The sequence below is a fragment of the Miscanthus floridulus genome, chromosome 17 (genome assembly GCF_019320115.1).
Source record: "Miscanthus floridulus cultivar M001 chromosome 17, ASM1932011v1, whole genome shotgun sequence".
NCBI lineage: Eukaryota > Viridiplantae > Streptophyta > Magnoliopsida > Poales > Poaceae > Miscanthus > Miscanthus floridulus.
Window position 1 is genome coordinate 43,271,495 of NC_089596.1, and position 14,658 is coordinate 43,286,152.

At 42.3% G+C, this 14,658-nt stretch overlaps 1 protein-coding gene across 2 annotated transcripts; it reads right to left on the reverse strand.

Moving 5' to 3' along the window:
- Positions 1 to 4,711: 4,711 nt before the first annotated feature.
- On the reverse strand, positions 4,712 to 13,754 carry LOC136517460 (transcription factor MYB3R-1-like). 2 transcript variants are annotated; one of them, XM_066511022.1, is made up of 12 exons: positions 13,473 to 13,719; positions 12,652 to 12,892; positions 12,496 to 12,550; positions 11,838 to 11,895; positions 11,106 to 11,200; positions 10,876 to 10,979; positions 10,242 to 10,370; positions 8,321 to 9,992; positions 7,705 to 7,910; positions 6,312 to 6,390; positions 5,771 to 5,992; positions 4,712 to 5,026 (listed from the first exon to the last, which is right to left on the reverse strand). In XM_066511022.1, exons 2-12 carry the CDS (start codon positions 12,765 to 12,767, stop codon positions 4,892 to 4,894), a joined length of 2,871 nt encoding a protein of 956 aa, XP_066367119.1. In that variant the 5' UTR covers positions 12,768 to 12,892; positions 13,473 to 13,719; the 3' UTR covers positions 4,712 to 4,891. The 2 variants fall into 2 exon arrangements, with proteins under 2 accessions (XP_066367119.1, XP_066367118.1); XM_066511021.1 differs by having other exon boundaries at positions 10,876 to 11,200; positions 13,473 to 13,754.
- Positions 13,755 to 14,658: the final 904 nt, after the last annotated feature.

Genomic DNA, 14,658 nt, shown 5'->3' on the forward strand with positions numbered 1-14,658 from the left:
ATCATGAGGAGGACATTACTTCCGAGGATGGGATATAGAGAGGGATTGACTCGTATACAGCTATGGCTTCTCAACTCTCTGATGTAGCAGACAGTTTTTGATATTTGGGATCTTCTTCTGTCAGAGATGGAGGACACTATGGCTGAGGGCTTCAGAAGTCACAGGCAGCTACCCTATGCTCACTGGATCACATTCCTTATCCATAGAGCAGTTACAGTTAGGTTGTCGGAGATGCTAGCTGAGTATAGTGGTGCCACTACAAAGTTTCCTGCTTATAACCTGACTCAGATGCTCCGCCATAGTACACCACATGCACCTAGCCAGCCACGCCGTCGCCCAGTGGTGCCAGAGATTGCAGCCTAGCAGGATGATATTATCAGGGGTATTGTAGCTACAGAGGAGGAGGAGCTTGCTCAGTAGGAGGGGATGGTCACGAGCGAGCCCAGTGACAGTTCTGATGATGACTACCAACCCATTCCTTAGATGCCTCCACGATGACATGATGCTGAGGCCGGTAGCTCCAGTTCAGCGCCACCTTCCCTGCAGTCAGGCCTCGCTCTTCTTGCTATACTTAAGCAGATGAGGCAGGACTAGGCACGACAGGCTCAGGAGACAGCTACTACATTTGCTTAGTTCCAGACTCGGCAGAATGAGTTTCAGCGACAGCAGCTAGCTATTCAGCAGTAGACGCAGGCTCTACAGCAGCAGCAGGAGGCCATGCATCAGCAGTAGATCCTTATGCAGCAGCAGCTTCTCGGATTCATGCAGCATGTAGTGACAGCGATTGGGGCCCTACCGCCATAGCCTTCGCCCCAGATTAGTCAGCCTGCCACCACTTCGATGACTCCAGCGTTATAGCCTAGTGGGCTTCAGAGTCAGGGACAGCCACCAGCATAGCTTGCTTCACCTACAGAGAAGGTGTCCTAGTATTTTGCTTCACCAGTGATAGCCCCACAGTTCACACCTTTTTAGACAGGCTTCACACTGGCTGAGACGTCGTCGCTGCTAGTGCCAAACACTTCAGTCTCCAGGAGTCTTGGAGCGACCTTCAGCGAGTTGACAGGGCAGCCTACTCCACCATACCTGCATGTTCTAGGTCCTTCTATAGTTGCACCTATCACAGCGACTACAGAGATGCTCCCTTCCTTAGTGGCATCATCAGAGCCAGCTACTTCAGTTATACCAGCATAGCCTACAGTAACACCAGTTCCTGATCCGACCTAGATTGCTTCAACATCACTTCCAGCGACAGAGGGTTAGATAGCTCAAAGCTCAGGATCAGATGATGATGGCACCTAGTTCCACCTTGCTCCTCATACCTCAACGCCCGGCTCGTCCACTGCAGCCCCACCGACCGACCCTTAGGTTTTGGTGTTTGACACCAAAGGGGGAGAGGGTTCGAGTATGTTAGCCTTAGGGGGAGCAACATATCTAGGAGGAGCTTTGTTATTATATTAGCTTATCTATCTACATTTGGAGTTTTTATGTATGAGATACATTATGCATTCATGCTTACTACTATATTTATGTGACAGTGATATCTACGTGATCGTGATATGTGACATGTGTGCTCTCTACTTTGTATTCTTTTTATGTCATATCACTTGTGCTATGCTCATTTGCCTTTGCTTCCGCATTTTACTCCGATGCAAATGAGCTTCCCTACTTGTACTCATGCTTATTTCATATCTTTTGAGTACATCATGTTGGCTTGGGTCATATAAGCTTGCCTAACACTTTTGTTCTTATTGCCAAAAGCTTATATGAACCAAGCATGTTAAAACCCTCATCTCTTTCACATACTCGAGGTAGTATTGTCATCAATCACCAAAAAGGGGGAGATTGAAAGCATGTAGGCCCCTAGTTGGGTTTCGGTGATTAATGACAATACTTGATTACTGTGACTAACGTGTGTTTTGTAGAAACAATTAAGTTAGGTCACGGTAATAAAGATCGAATGGGCAATCATGGTTGTCATGCCCCTACGATGGAAATCGTTTTGGTTTTCAAAGGATGGACGACAAAGTTAAGGATAGACTAGTTCTAAGTGTTGATTGGAGTTGGAGAGACACTTAGAGTAGTTAAGGACTTTGTTTTTTCCTTTGGCCGTACTATTAAGGGGGGTATGAACGGGTAGCTTGACCTAGGTGAGTCTAGTGAGTTAGGTGTGGTGCACACTTGTTAAAACTAGCACTAGGTAGCTCCATAACAGCCCTTTGATCCAATGGAGCAAACTTCATTCACATATGATTGAGAGTTGGAAGTGAATAGAGGGTCAAATACTGACTGGACGCTAGCTCCGGTGTGATCGGACGCTGGCTTAGGATCCGGTCAGTTCATTTGACCAAGGTGAAAGCGTCTAGAAGTGACCGGACGCTGAGAGGTCATGTGACTAGACGCTGAGGGCCAGCGTCCGATCGACTCTAGTAAGGTCCCAGAGAGGGAGAATCCTGATCGGATGTGTTCGGTCAATGCTGACCGGACGCTGATCAGGTTCTGGCTACTGACCGGACGCTGCTCGGCAAGTGACTGGACTCTGGGGGTCCAGCGTCCGGTTGGCATCAGTAAGGTTCCAGTGAGGGGAAAACGTGACCGGACGCTAGCCAGCGTCCAGTCAACACTTAACCACTAGAGTTCGGGGTGTACTGACCGGAGCGTCCGGTCAACCCGCAGAGGCACATAACGGTTCGTTTTTCAGCCGGTGTTATAAATACAACCTCCACTCGCGTGTGGGGGTACTTTTGCTCATTCCAACAGCTGAGAAACACCTTAGAGAGTGCCAAGAAGAGCAAGGTCCTAGTGAGATGATTGAGATTTGAGAATCCCAAAGAGAGCCCTCATTAGTGAAGATCAAGAGTAGCAAAGTGTGCATCCACCTTCTCATTAGGCTTGTCGTTGTCAAGTGAGAGTTCGTGCTTGTTACTCTTGGTGATCGCCATCACCTAGACAGTTTGGTGGTGTTGGGAGTTTGGTGTTCATCCGGCGGAGCTTGTGGGTGACCCAACTCAAGTTGTGAGCGGTTGTGGGTGATTCACCGTGACGGAGTGTCGAAGAATCAACCCGTAGAGAGCACTTGATCCTTGCGCGGATCAAGGGAGAGCTACACCCTTACGTGGGTGCTCCAACGAGGACTAGTGGGGAGTGGCGACTCTCCGATACCTCGGCAAAACATCGCCGCGTTCCTTCTCCTCTCTTTACTTTAAGCATTTACTTTGAGCAATTCATTACTTGTCATTTACATTCATAGAATTGTCATACTAGAGTAGGATTGGAACTTAGGGTGCTAAACTTTTGTGCGTTAGATCAATAGAAACACTTTCTAGGCACAAGGGGTTAATTGGGCTAACTATAGGTTTTGATTATTGCAAAGAAATTTGTAATTAGCCCAATTCAACCCCCCCTCTTGGGCATCTTGATCCTTTCAATCTCAAATATCTGATTTGGGTCCTCTCTTTTTGTCTTACATATTGAAGTTTTCCCTTCTATCAAGGGATACACCCAAGACCTTATTGCTTGTTCGGACATTGTTGGTCATCCCACCACTGCAATGCCTATGGATTTGCGCTTATAGCTTTGTGCTACTGATGGTATACCTCTGAGGATCCTTCTCGATATTGGCATATTGTGGGCAGCCTAGTTGGCCTTACTATTACTGGACCTAATATTGCTCATGCAATTCATATTTTAAGTCAGTTTGTGAGTGTTCTATGCTCCTACTTATGCTCATTTTGGCCATTTGATTTGTATTGGTGACATCATTTCAGTGTTTGTTCTATACTTATGATAGTTTGTTTCAACTCATGCTTACTCGGACTCTACTTGGGCAAGTGATCTCACGGATGTCTGCTCCATCATAGGCTATTGCAATCTTCTTGGTTCTTCTTCTGTCGCATGGAAGTCCAAGAAACAAGCAATTGTATCTCATTCTAGTACAGAGGCAGAACTTCGAGCACTTACTACTACCACTATAGAGATTGTATGGCCTCGATAGTTGTTAGCTAATTTTGGTATTTCTTGTGATGCCCCCACGCCTCATCTATGTCATAGTACTAGAGCCATGTATATCACTAATGCTCCTTCGAAACAAGAACTTAGCATATTGGTGTTGAAGCCTTCTTTACTCACTCTTATTGTCATGATAAAACAGTTGTTCTTCATTATGTTCCCTCAAAAACTGCAAGTGGCAGATTTTTCCACTAAAAGCACAAACCTGAGAGTAGCATTGACTTGACTTGCTCAAGCGCAATGATTCAGATCATCTGCTTTCAACTTGAGTTTGAAGGGGGTATTAAGTGTATATCAAGGTCTATATTATAGGCCCATATGGCACATGAGGCTCTCTATATAATGTCATCTTCACTAATGGAGTGATCATCTTTGATTTGTCCAAGGTTAGTAACAATATGAAGCATATTCCATTCTGCCAATCATTACTGGAAGCAACCAGCTGCCAGCTATATTACACTGTTAGGTAACATTGTCCATCCTTACAAGTTACAAGGTGCCTTCTATTTTTCTAATTTGATGTTCTCTAGTGTACATCTCCTTAATTTATATGAGTTGTTATTTGCTTTTCAATCGCCTAACTCACCTTTGGAGAGCAGGCATACATAATTACATATACATCTAACCAACGCTAGTACACAACTATGACAAGAAGATTTCATAATACACTCAGAATTTAAATATGTTGCCTTATTTAAGATATAACTTAATTCAAGTGACACATGACAAATCTTAACATTGCAAAAAAAATGTTTCGTTTTATAATTGACATTTGGGGTGCCAAAGCACAAAGAATAAGGTACTAATTGGAATGTGTATTTCAAAACGGTGGAATTTATGGGAACAACAGACATGTACATCTTGAACAACAGCATCCCTCAAAGAGCTACCGCACATTCATCCGATACGAGGAAGTAACAGGGGAGCTTGCAGATCCTCCTAAAGCTATTTCCAATTTCTTATCTTCTTTCTTCCTCACAGGTGTGGAGCATTCATTGAAATCGAGCACCCGTGCCTCTGCCTGCAGAATAAATTGAAAAGTTTTTGAATATAAACAAAAGAGATGCCCCCCTGGTTGAGATTGAGCATTCGGTTTCAATCAGTTACTTATATGCTTCCCAATCAAAGGGAAATCCATGAACTCTCACAAGCCACATGGTTTTCCATTTCCCCAGAATCTCAATTTCATTCATCTTCCACATAAGTTCAGGTATCATAAGCCACATTAATTAGCCAACTGAACTAATTGATCCATGTCCAAGATTAGATTATTGCCACTGGAGTTTGCATTATCATCCATAATCCTTGTTGCTTATTTCAAACAGCCAGAGACTGGAACTAGGCTGAGTGCATAACTCATGTAGAGGCAGGAATAAAAATTCGCTTTTCTAAAAAGAAAAGTCAGTGGTTGCAGAATGAAGTGCCTTGGTTGCTCCATACCTCTGAACCTCAACTCAGAGATTTGGATGCAACCATCAAAGTATTGAGATGTTGTATTCAAATACAGTATGTGAAAATAAAGGAATACAAGGAAAACACGAGAAGACAAATAATTTATAGGAGGTTCATGGGTTTCAGATAAAATTCAAGTTTCAGATAATTACAGGATGTTGTATGTTATGATTTTGAACAAGAGAAAATTCAAGTTTCAGATAAGTTTAAGGCTCAGATGAATAGGTTCTAACTTCTAACCAATGGTGTATTGTGAGAATTTTTATTTGGCAATAATGAGAAATAGGGAGTATCAGTACGAAGCTTTACATACCATGAATATGGATGGAGGTTTGCTTGTTACATGTTCATGCTTCAAAGCTGTATTTTCTATATTTTCTTTGTCAGAGTTTTCCTTGTTATGTCGTTTCCATGGGCGTCCATTTGCCAGAACTACATGTGCTTCCTCCACAGCAGCAGCACTCTGCTCATTAATCTGCTTCACCAATCCTAAGGCATCAAAAGTTCTGCTTGCTGGGCTCATGAAGTATGCATCCTAAAAGAACAAAACAAAATAAAGCAGTCTGCTTAATGTGGCGAATAATAATACTTTCAAGCACACAGTTAATAATCCAGACAAGCAAGTCTTTTCTCTGATCCATATGAAGTTAGCATCACTAGAATAAAAGGCACCCAAAAAAAGAAGATACCAAAATTTTCCTACAAGTATTGGCATTTTGTTTGCCATGAAAACTGAGCCTAACAATGATTAGGAAGAGAATATTTGGATGAAACCCCGAGCTACAGACTATAGTTTGAATTGGAAATCCTAAAGCAAAACCCTAGTCCAAAAACTCTCCAAATAAAATAATTACCTGGAATGGTGTGAAGAAAGGAGACTTCCATGCAGAAGGAGATTCTAAGCCTCTTTTAATACCTGGAGTATCAGCCAATCTGACAATAACAGCCAATCAGAATCATGATTGTACTCATACTATCTTGGATAATTGACATTGTCACAGGATAGTTGGAAAGGAATAGTGCATTTTTTACTGTGTCAATTTTTTTCTCGAACTACGTAAGAGAGCTGCACGTCATTTCATTAAGGTAGAAAAAAGAGTACACGAGTGAAGGACCCAAACCCAAGTACAGGAACACCACACACACCAACACCCCAGGAAATAGGTTAGAGTTGCATCACAGGGCCCAAGAAAAAAAACGACCAGCGATCGCATGGCCTAAAAACCAAGGGCCAGCAACCTGGGCAGGAGCTCTTGACTCAGTGAAACAAGGGTCAATAGTTAAGTTAGCAATACTAAGTATCATTGACTGGACGAATTCTAACATTTGATCTGTACCATCATTAAATTAACCACAGATCAACCAGTTATAGTTGAAATGAAAATAATGATGTCATGTGGGACTGACAGTACCAACATCGGCCCAGGGCTTGAGATGCTGCCAGGGGCACACCCAAGGAGGAGCAGGCTTAGACGGTAATCAATGGCAGTTAAGGAGCATTGCAGTTAATCAACTCCTAAATACCCAGGGAGGTGCATGCGCAGCCAGCTGCAAAGCAGGAGCCCGAGGAGGCCAGGCGGCTGTGATCAATGGCATTTAGGAGTTGGTTGGGGATTAGTAGTTATGGCTGCGCAGTTATCAAGGAGCCAGACTCCTATTTATATCATGTAACATGCTGAGATTGAATCAAGCAAGAACAAACCTATTCCTAATCTCCCTGTTCTCTCTTAATCTCATCCCCTTCAGCATAGGGCGTCCAGGGGATAAACCCCACGCCATTACCAACCCAAGCTACGAGCTTCGTAGTCGAGGGCCAGCTACCTTGAGCACCAACGCCCTTGACAAATGAAATCTGAGAAGATCTTAAGGACAGCATTTTAAAAGAGTACCATACCGTAATTAATAGTTGACTCGATCATGATGTAATTGTGACTTGATTTGTCTTAAAACCATGAAGTACCATACCAGTAATGTGGCTCTATTTAAGTCGGGGAATATTCTCCCAACTCAATGCACTTTGTATAAATTTTGGAGAAAAAGTACCAAGCAGTTTTTGCTCTACTGGGGAGAACCACATAGTTTATTGCCAGTATCCCAGAAAATTAAACATAATTTTAAAAAGCATTGATTTGATGGTTGATTTACAACTACCAGCTATATATACTAACAGCACAGCTTCAGGATTTGTGAAACAAACTTGCATGGAAATTTCTCACTAAGTAAAGCGTAGAAGAGCATCCAACTTACATGTTCACATACTCGTAATCTGCATCAATGCAGGCTGCAGATTTATCAACAAGAAGCTCTGATGGCTTTGATCTAGAAAATATTATGTCTTTAGAGTTAGACAAAGCCTGCGCACTGGTATTTAGCCCCTGACTTTGAAAATTTGGACCATGCTTAGGTGTATTGTGGTTGTCGACACTGCTCTGAGTAAGAATCCCTGTAGAATGCTGGACCAGACCATATATAGAGGAACAAGATAAGAAGCGCGCAAAGACACAATGCAAATTATATTTCAAGAGTAAGATTAATTGCATTTCATTCTATAAACTTTATTACTAATAAGTGAACTTTTGCCACCAGCCCACTCTTCATACAAGCATCAAGATCCCCCCACAGGCCTTATATGATCCGTTACATTTCTAGTTTCTCTGCTACATCGTTATTGATAGGCAATGTGCACTTCCAATAAAGGAGATCCACCACTCCTCGAGCCAAAGATTTTTAGTTTTTTTAATCCATGAATAAATAATTATTGAGTATAAAAAATAACTAGTAGTAGATTGAAAGTACTAGTAAACTGTTCGTACAATCACTGTCCACAGTGAAAACATCCCTTGGCTTCAGCCAAATTGTTTACCTTTGCATTGCCTTCATTTTCTCCTTGATCAGTAATTTTATTCAAATTTTCTTTGTTTTCGTGAGAAAGCTTGAGCTTCTTTTGAAATGCAGTTCTCTCTTTTGGTGAAACTAAATCAGCTGAATCATCAGGGCCATCCATGCAAGATTTCCCAACTCTTGTAGAGGACATGCCTGAGCTCCTACAATCCTTTTCAGTATTTGATTTCTTTCCGTTTCTTATATCAGGACCAGGAGATGATAGGTCTCTAGGCCTTTTTTTCATTATGGACGGGGTGCACACGAATCTTTTGACAGCATTCTTTAGCATAGCATCAGGACTACCATCCCTAGGAGGGGAGCCCCACAATCTTACTGGGGTAGGGAAGTTCAAGGATGTCCTCATCAACTCTCGAATGCCAAGAGGACTATATTCTGGGAGATCGCTGGAGTTTACAAGCTCACAGCTGACAAAGGGAACTTCAAAACTCGGAAAGCAAGGAGGTTCATAGCATAGAGCTCCAGCATCCTCCTTTTCACTTAATATGGTGTCACCATGACTTGATAATGGTTCCTTTCCACTGTAGGCTGCAGGCTCCAAACATGATTGTTCAACGTTAACCTGCTGTTTCTTTTCAGATTCTGGTATGCTATCCACTGGTTCAGAAGTCCTGTTTCTGTCATCTTCGCTGCTAATATATGAATTTTGATCAGGATCACTGGAAGGATTGTGGCAAGTTTTAATCTCCAAATCTTGGCGAGAAACAGGATTGTGACTTGTCTCAAATTGGACACCAGATGCATTAGAAGCACCATCTGAAGAAATGAAGCCCGGTGGTAATGACGTTACAAAACTCTGATAATACACAGGGCCACCTATCATTGTTGCTGGTTCAGCTGTCTGCAATGGGTAAAGTGGTGCTGAAAAGTTGCTTGCAGCTTCAGAAGAATATGCACCTGATTGAATGGAAATATCCTGCCACTTTTCAGATTGGAAACAATTATCATTTTTAATGCCCACTTCGGACATCACATTTATGTTATGCTCACATCCAGAAACACTAGGTAAGATGGGAACACATGGTGTTACAGCATATGGTATCAAAGATACTCCATCATTTTCTGAACTATTCATAATCTGTGTGTCCTGAAATTGAACTGCAAGCTCATTGGATGCCTGGCTATCTCTTATCACAAAGTTGTTTGGCACTTCATCTATATCAAGATGCAAATCTATTCCTTGAGAAAACTCTTGCTGCAAGTGTTTATCCAAATCTATTCCTTCCTGCAAGTGTTTATCTTGATCCATGTCAGAAGTGGATAAGTGGTGATGCATGTCAGGTAAAGCAGAAGCACCATTCTCAGCATTAGTGAAACCATCTTGACACAAAGATTCATGCACATGCAAATGAGATCCCAAAGTCACATCAGTTTGCTCCTCCTGAGAGCAAGAACCCTTGGCAAACGATGATTGACTTAACTCCATTGAATCTTCAGCCTCCCGAAAAACATTAAAACCACTGTCTTCGCTAATTTGATTGGTCATGGCAGATGAAGAATCAACATTTAAACCACCAGGAGTGTATTCAACAGGTGTGAGACCCTGGAATTGAGCCAGTAAACCAAATGATCTGTATGAATCAACTTTCTTCTTCACCGAGCTGTGCCAATGATTTTTAATTGCATTGTCTGTCCTGATAGGATAATATACAAACTTACTCATCAATTTCTATGTATTCTAATATAGTTCAATATTCTCTAACAGGCTGATTTAGTGATGCACTTTTTAATTAGTAACCGAATAATATATCAGGATGTTACAATGCGATATATATGTCATACTGCAATGGAGTATCACTAATGCATAGAATATTATGTTTTTTCCATTTGACATTATCTATTACTCTTGCTAGTTTAAAAGAAGCTGGGGAAAGAATCTGTACCTTCCTGGTAAAAACTTTGTCAATTCAGCCCATTTGTTTCCATAAGTTTGATGAGCATGGATGAGCCTGATTTCCTCGTCTTGTGTCCATGCGTCCTTATTGATCCCAGGATTAAGATGGTTGTGCCATCTAAATGAAGATGCCACATCAAAATGTTTCACATCAGTATTTATCTCCAAATTAATATGGTTTGCATGTTTGCAGCTAACTAACAATTTGCATTACATATGCCCCAAACCAAGCCCACAGAGAAACAAATTCTAGGCATGCCATTTCATGATATTTGATACATGAAACCTTTTCTCAAATCAATTGCCATGCATTTTCAAGAGTAATTGCACATAAATGAGTAATGTATATGCAAATGAATATATTTCATTGGTTACTGTTCAGGCTTCAGAGAATTTATCGGCATAGTAATCATCACGAGAAGAGTGGAAAACAATAGCTACACTTAGTATTGTATTTGTAATTTTGAAGTAGGAAAGTTTCCTCTAGTTAGTGTGGTACTCTGATCAAATGCCCAAAATCATGACTCCTATTTTCCATAGAAGCCAAACCACAAATTAATAAATATTTCCCCAGCACCTGATATCATCATGTAACACTACTACAAGTATCTTTCATGGCATACCTTTCCCGACATTGCTTTCCAATACGTCCAGGAAGAGCTTGGGCTATGGTCGACCATTTCTTTGGCCCATGTTTGTTTACCATCTGAATAATGATCTCATCTTCCTGGGAAAAAGAAAATAATAAAAGAATCATGCAGCATGTAATATAATGCAGTAAAATAACATAAATGGGATTAGTTTGTTTTAAGAAAAGTGAAATAAACCCCAAATGGAAAACTGTAGAACTTACTCCTTTGGACCATGGCCCTTTAACAAGTTCAGGGTTCAAAACCTTCTGCCACCTATGCAAACATTGAACATCAGTCCTACCTGGAAAAGATTCAGCTGGGGAAAGAAAGTAGTTTATCAAGCATTAGTTTCAGATAAAGATTCTCATTGACAAGCAAGGGGAAAAGGATGGAATAGTAGCATGAAAATTGAGTTTGAGTCACATTATTGTAAGCAATTAAGGATGCAGTACAGTCATTGGCATGAGCAGAAATGATACAACCACAAAATTCAAAGAATGATGTGTGCACCTGATGTCAATTTCTTGAAGTATATCCGCGGTAAAACGGAGTTATGCAATAACAGCGAAATAAAAATAAAGGTATGTAGCATGTACACAATTTATGAGCATCAGGGGCAATTCTTTATATCACATATTCAAATTATTACACTATAAACATTAACAAGACGGGTGCTAAAGTGCTAGCTTCGAGCTAGTGCATCAAACTAAGTTGACAGTTCTAAAAAAAAAGGTGGTACTACATTCCATAATACAACACTCCATTTTTTAAGATCAGGATTTGTAATGCAAATCGCAAGCAAACAAGATGCATGTTAGCAAAATAAGTGAAGTGTCACTGTATATGGTCAGTTTAAATTTGGATATATGATGCTTCAAAAAGAAATTAACAGCCTGTGCTACACAAATTGAGAAAAGACAACATATCAACTTTGTATCAGCTAAAGAAAGTACCTATCTTTTTCCAATTTTTTCCCTTGTAAGTTTCAACAGCTTCGCGAAGTATGTCATCCTACAATTGAGTAGCATATGTGCCCATCAGACCACACCAGTAGATAGGCAAAATATGGTCTAAGCACATATAAGGCCATCTTCAACACGGTTTCATGATGAAATGCTTAGCATATAAAAAGAACATTAAAGGGCGTACCCAGTGCAAATAGCTCCCGCTCTGTGCGGGGTCTGGGGAAGGGTGTCAGTGGCAAGCCTTACCCTCGCCTGTGCAATGCGAGAAGACCGCGACTCAAACCCGGGACCTTCCGATCACAGGCGATAAGACTCTACCGCTTGCAAAGCATGTCACTGAACAGTGTTACTGTGTGTAATGTTTGTTGCAAATGAAAATAAATGCAGCAAGAGAATCAGAACAGTAATCCCTGCCTATTATCAACTATAGTATCAACTACAGTAGAAGAAATGTATGGTGAAAAGTTATATATCTGTATGATATTTATCTTCACTATGTAGAGAAAAAGGTTATCTTATTGAGAATGGGCGTTTAGCAGAGCATTCCTCTAAGCTACCTAAGATAGGTTATTTACCTCATTATTCAAATGCTTTATTGAAAATGCATGCTATTAACATATTTAGGAAACCAGAGTGCCAACTTTACCTCTTCTGGAGTCCAATTTCCCTTGGATGAGCGACGTGCTGGACCAGTTGTCCTCCTGAAGCAGGAGATAAATATACATGTATATATAAGAATTAAGGAGGAATATGCATAATGTAAAACCTGATGAGTGGTTCTAATAAACGGATAGAAATCCACCCATTGGGTAATCTCCCCCCTTTTGGAGGTTCCCTGCTGACTCCTCCATCAGGAGGAACAGAAGAAGATGAAGACTCTGTGCCCTTCGAAGTCATCTGCTTTTCACTCGTCATCATAAGTGAAAACAGAAAACTGAATCTCCACTTAAAAGCAAGGTAAGGGCCCAAAGATTCATCCCAATGCTAAACCCCTCTAAGGTCTTCTAGGAGTTTTTTTCGCTGGGGGGAGAAGCGGTCACAGTCTGTCAAGAGGGAAAAAAGGAACAAAATCAAATAATTTAAACAAATAGTTACAGAAATACACAATTATGAAGATATGGTGGCGCATTATGATTTTGCCAAGATAGACATGCACTCAAAGTTAACCACAAGACATGAACTTTTTGCAGTGAGAAATTAACAAATCCGAGTAAAATTGGCTAGATTTGAGAATTCTAGAACACAGACGAGAACAAGATAAACATCTACAAAGGAAGAACAAATAGTCTTTCAAAATCCCCCCACATCCTCCCAGTCCTCAGAGGACATCAATCCCTTTATAAGGCTCTGCTGGCGCACCGCCGGCGCTATCACCATTGCGCAACGCCACGCCCACCCACAAATCCGCCACGACAAATCCATCGCCACGGCCGCTTACTCTAGAGCGGCTCCAGAATGAACGCGTCGGTCACCCCAACCACGCCACCCCTTCCGCTGCCGCGCCGAGCGCGAAGCCAGGTATCAGAACGTCGCGCCGCGCTGCGCCGCCGGTGGGCCTTGGGCGCGCAACCGGATCGAGGCAGCAGGGCAGGCGAGAGGGGGAGCGCATAAAAGAAGTCTCACCTCACAGGGGGCGCGGCGCATCCGCTCCGCTCCAGCGGCGACCGAACCGCGCCGCCACCCCGATCCGGCCGCCGCCGCGGTGCTCCGGAATCCCGAATCGCGCAGACCAAAAGCGAAGGCTTTTTTCCACCGAATTTTTATTAATAAAGGGGGAAAAAGGGGTCTCGGCTTCTCCGGGGTTGGCTCTGCTTGGGAGGTTTTAAATTTCGGAGCGGAGGCCAACGAACGGGGTTGGGTGAGAGAGGAAGAGGCACGGAGCGGAGTGGCAAGGACGGTTGGGAGGTCGGGAACCCGCGGAACCGGTGGATCTGAGCCATCCGGGCGTCGGGTGCGCCTGCCGCTTCGGGGCTTTTCAAACGCCAACGGCTGGCTCCTGCTGGGTTGTCACAATTACCCAGTTTTACTTGGACTATACTAGATAATGCTTTTACTTATCTCTAGGGATAAAAACAGATCGGATACGGACGGATATCACCGATATTATATTTGTTTTCATATTTCTGTCCGGATTCGGATTCGAATACGGATAGTGTCAACTATGTCGGATAGGATACGATTTAATATCGACATCATAAATATGCGATTTGAGTATTCGGATACGGATATGGTATTGGATGTTGGATATCCGGACTCGGATACGGACAGATCTCAACCCCTCTAAACGGATTCGGTTTCGAATACGGTCGGAAAATATCCGTACCGTTTTCATCCCTACTTATCTCGAATTGCTACCATAGTCGTGAACAAAGTTACACAGAATGTGTTTGGTTGGGTGGCTTCTTTTGGCCAGGGCTAGGGGGATAAGCCTGGGTAGGTTTAGCCAGGCATATGCAATGCAAGTTATGGTTGTTTAGTTTGCCGTCTTGTTGTACCCAGGCCAGAGTAAGGTTTTGTTTGGTTGGCTTCCTATCACCTGTACTAGATAACATACTTTAGAACGATGTCCCAATTTGACATTAGCCTCGGCATTTTTTGCTCCCGGGACTAAAGGTTCCTACCCAACGGTCGTCCGCGGGGCAGGGATCTTTAGTTCCGGCTAGTATTACCAACCGGGACTAAACGGTTGGTAATACCAGTCGGAACTAAAACTTTTAGTCCCGGTTTGGGTGATGCCCCGGGAATAAAGATTAATCTTTAGTCCCGGTTTGGCCCTCTAACCGGGACTAATTATCCCGGCCTATAGATC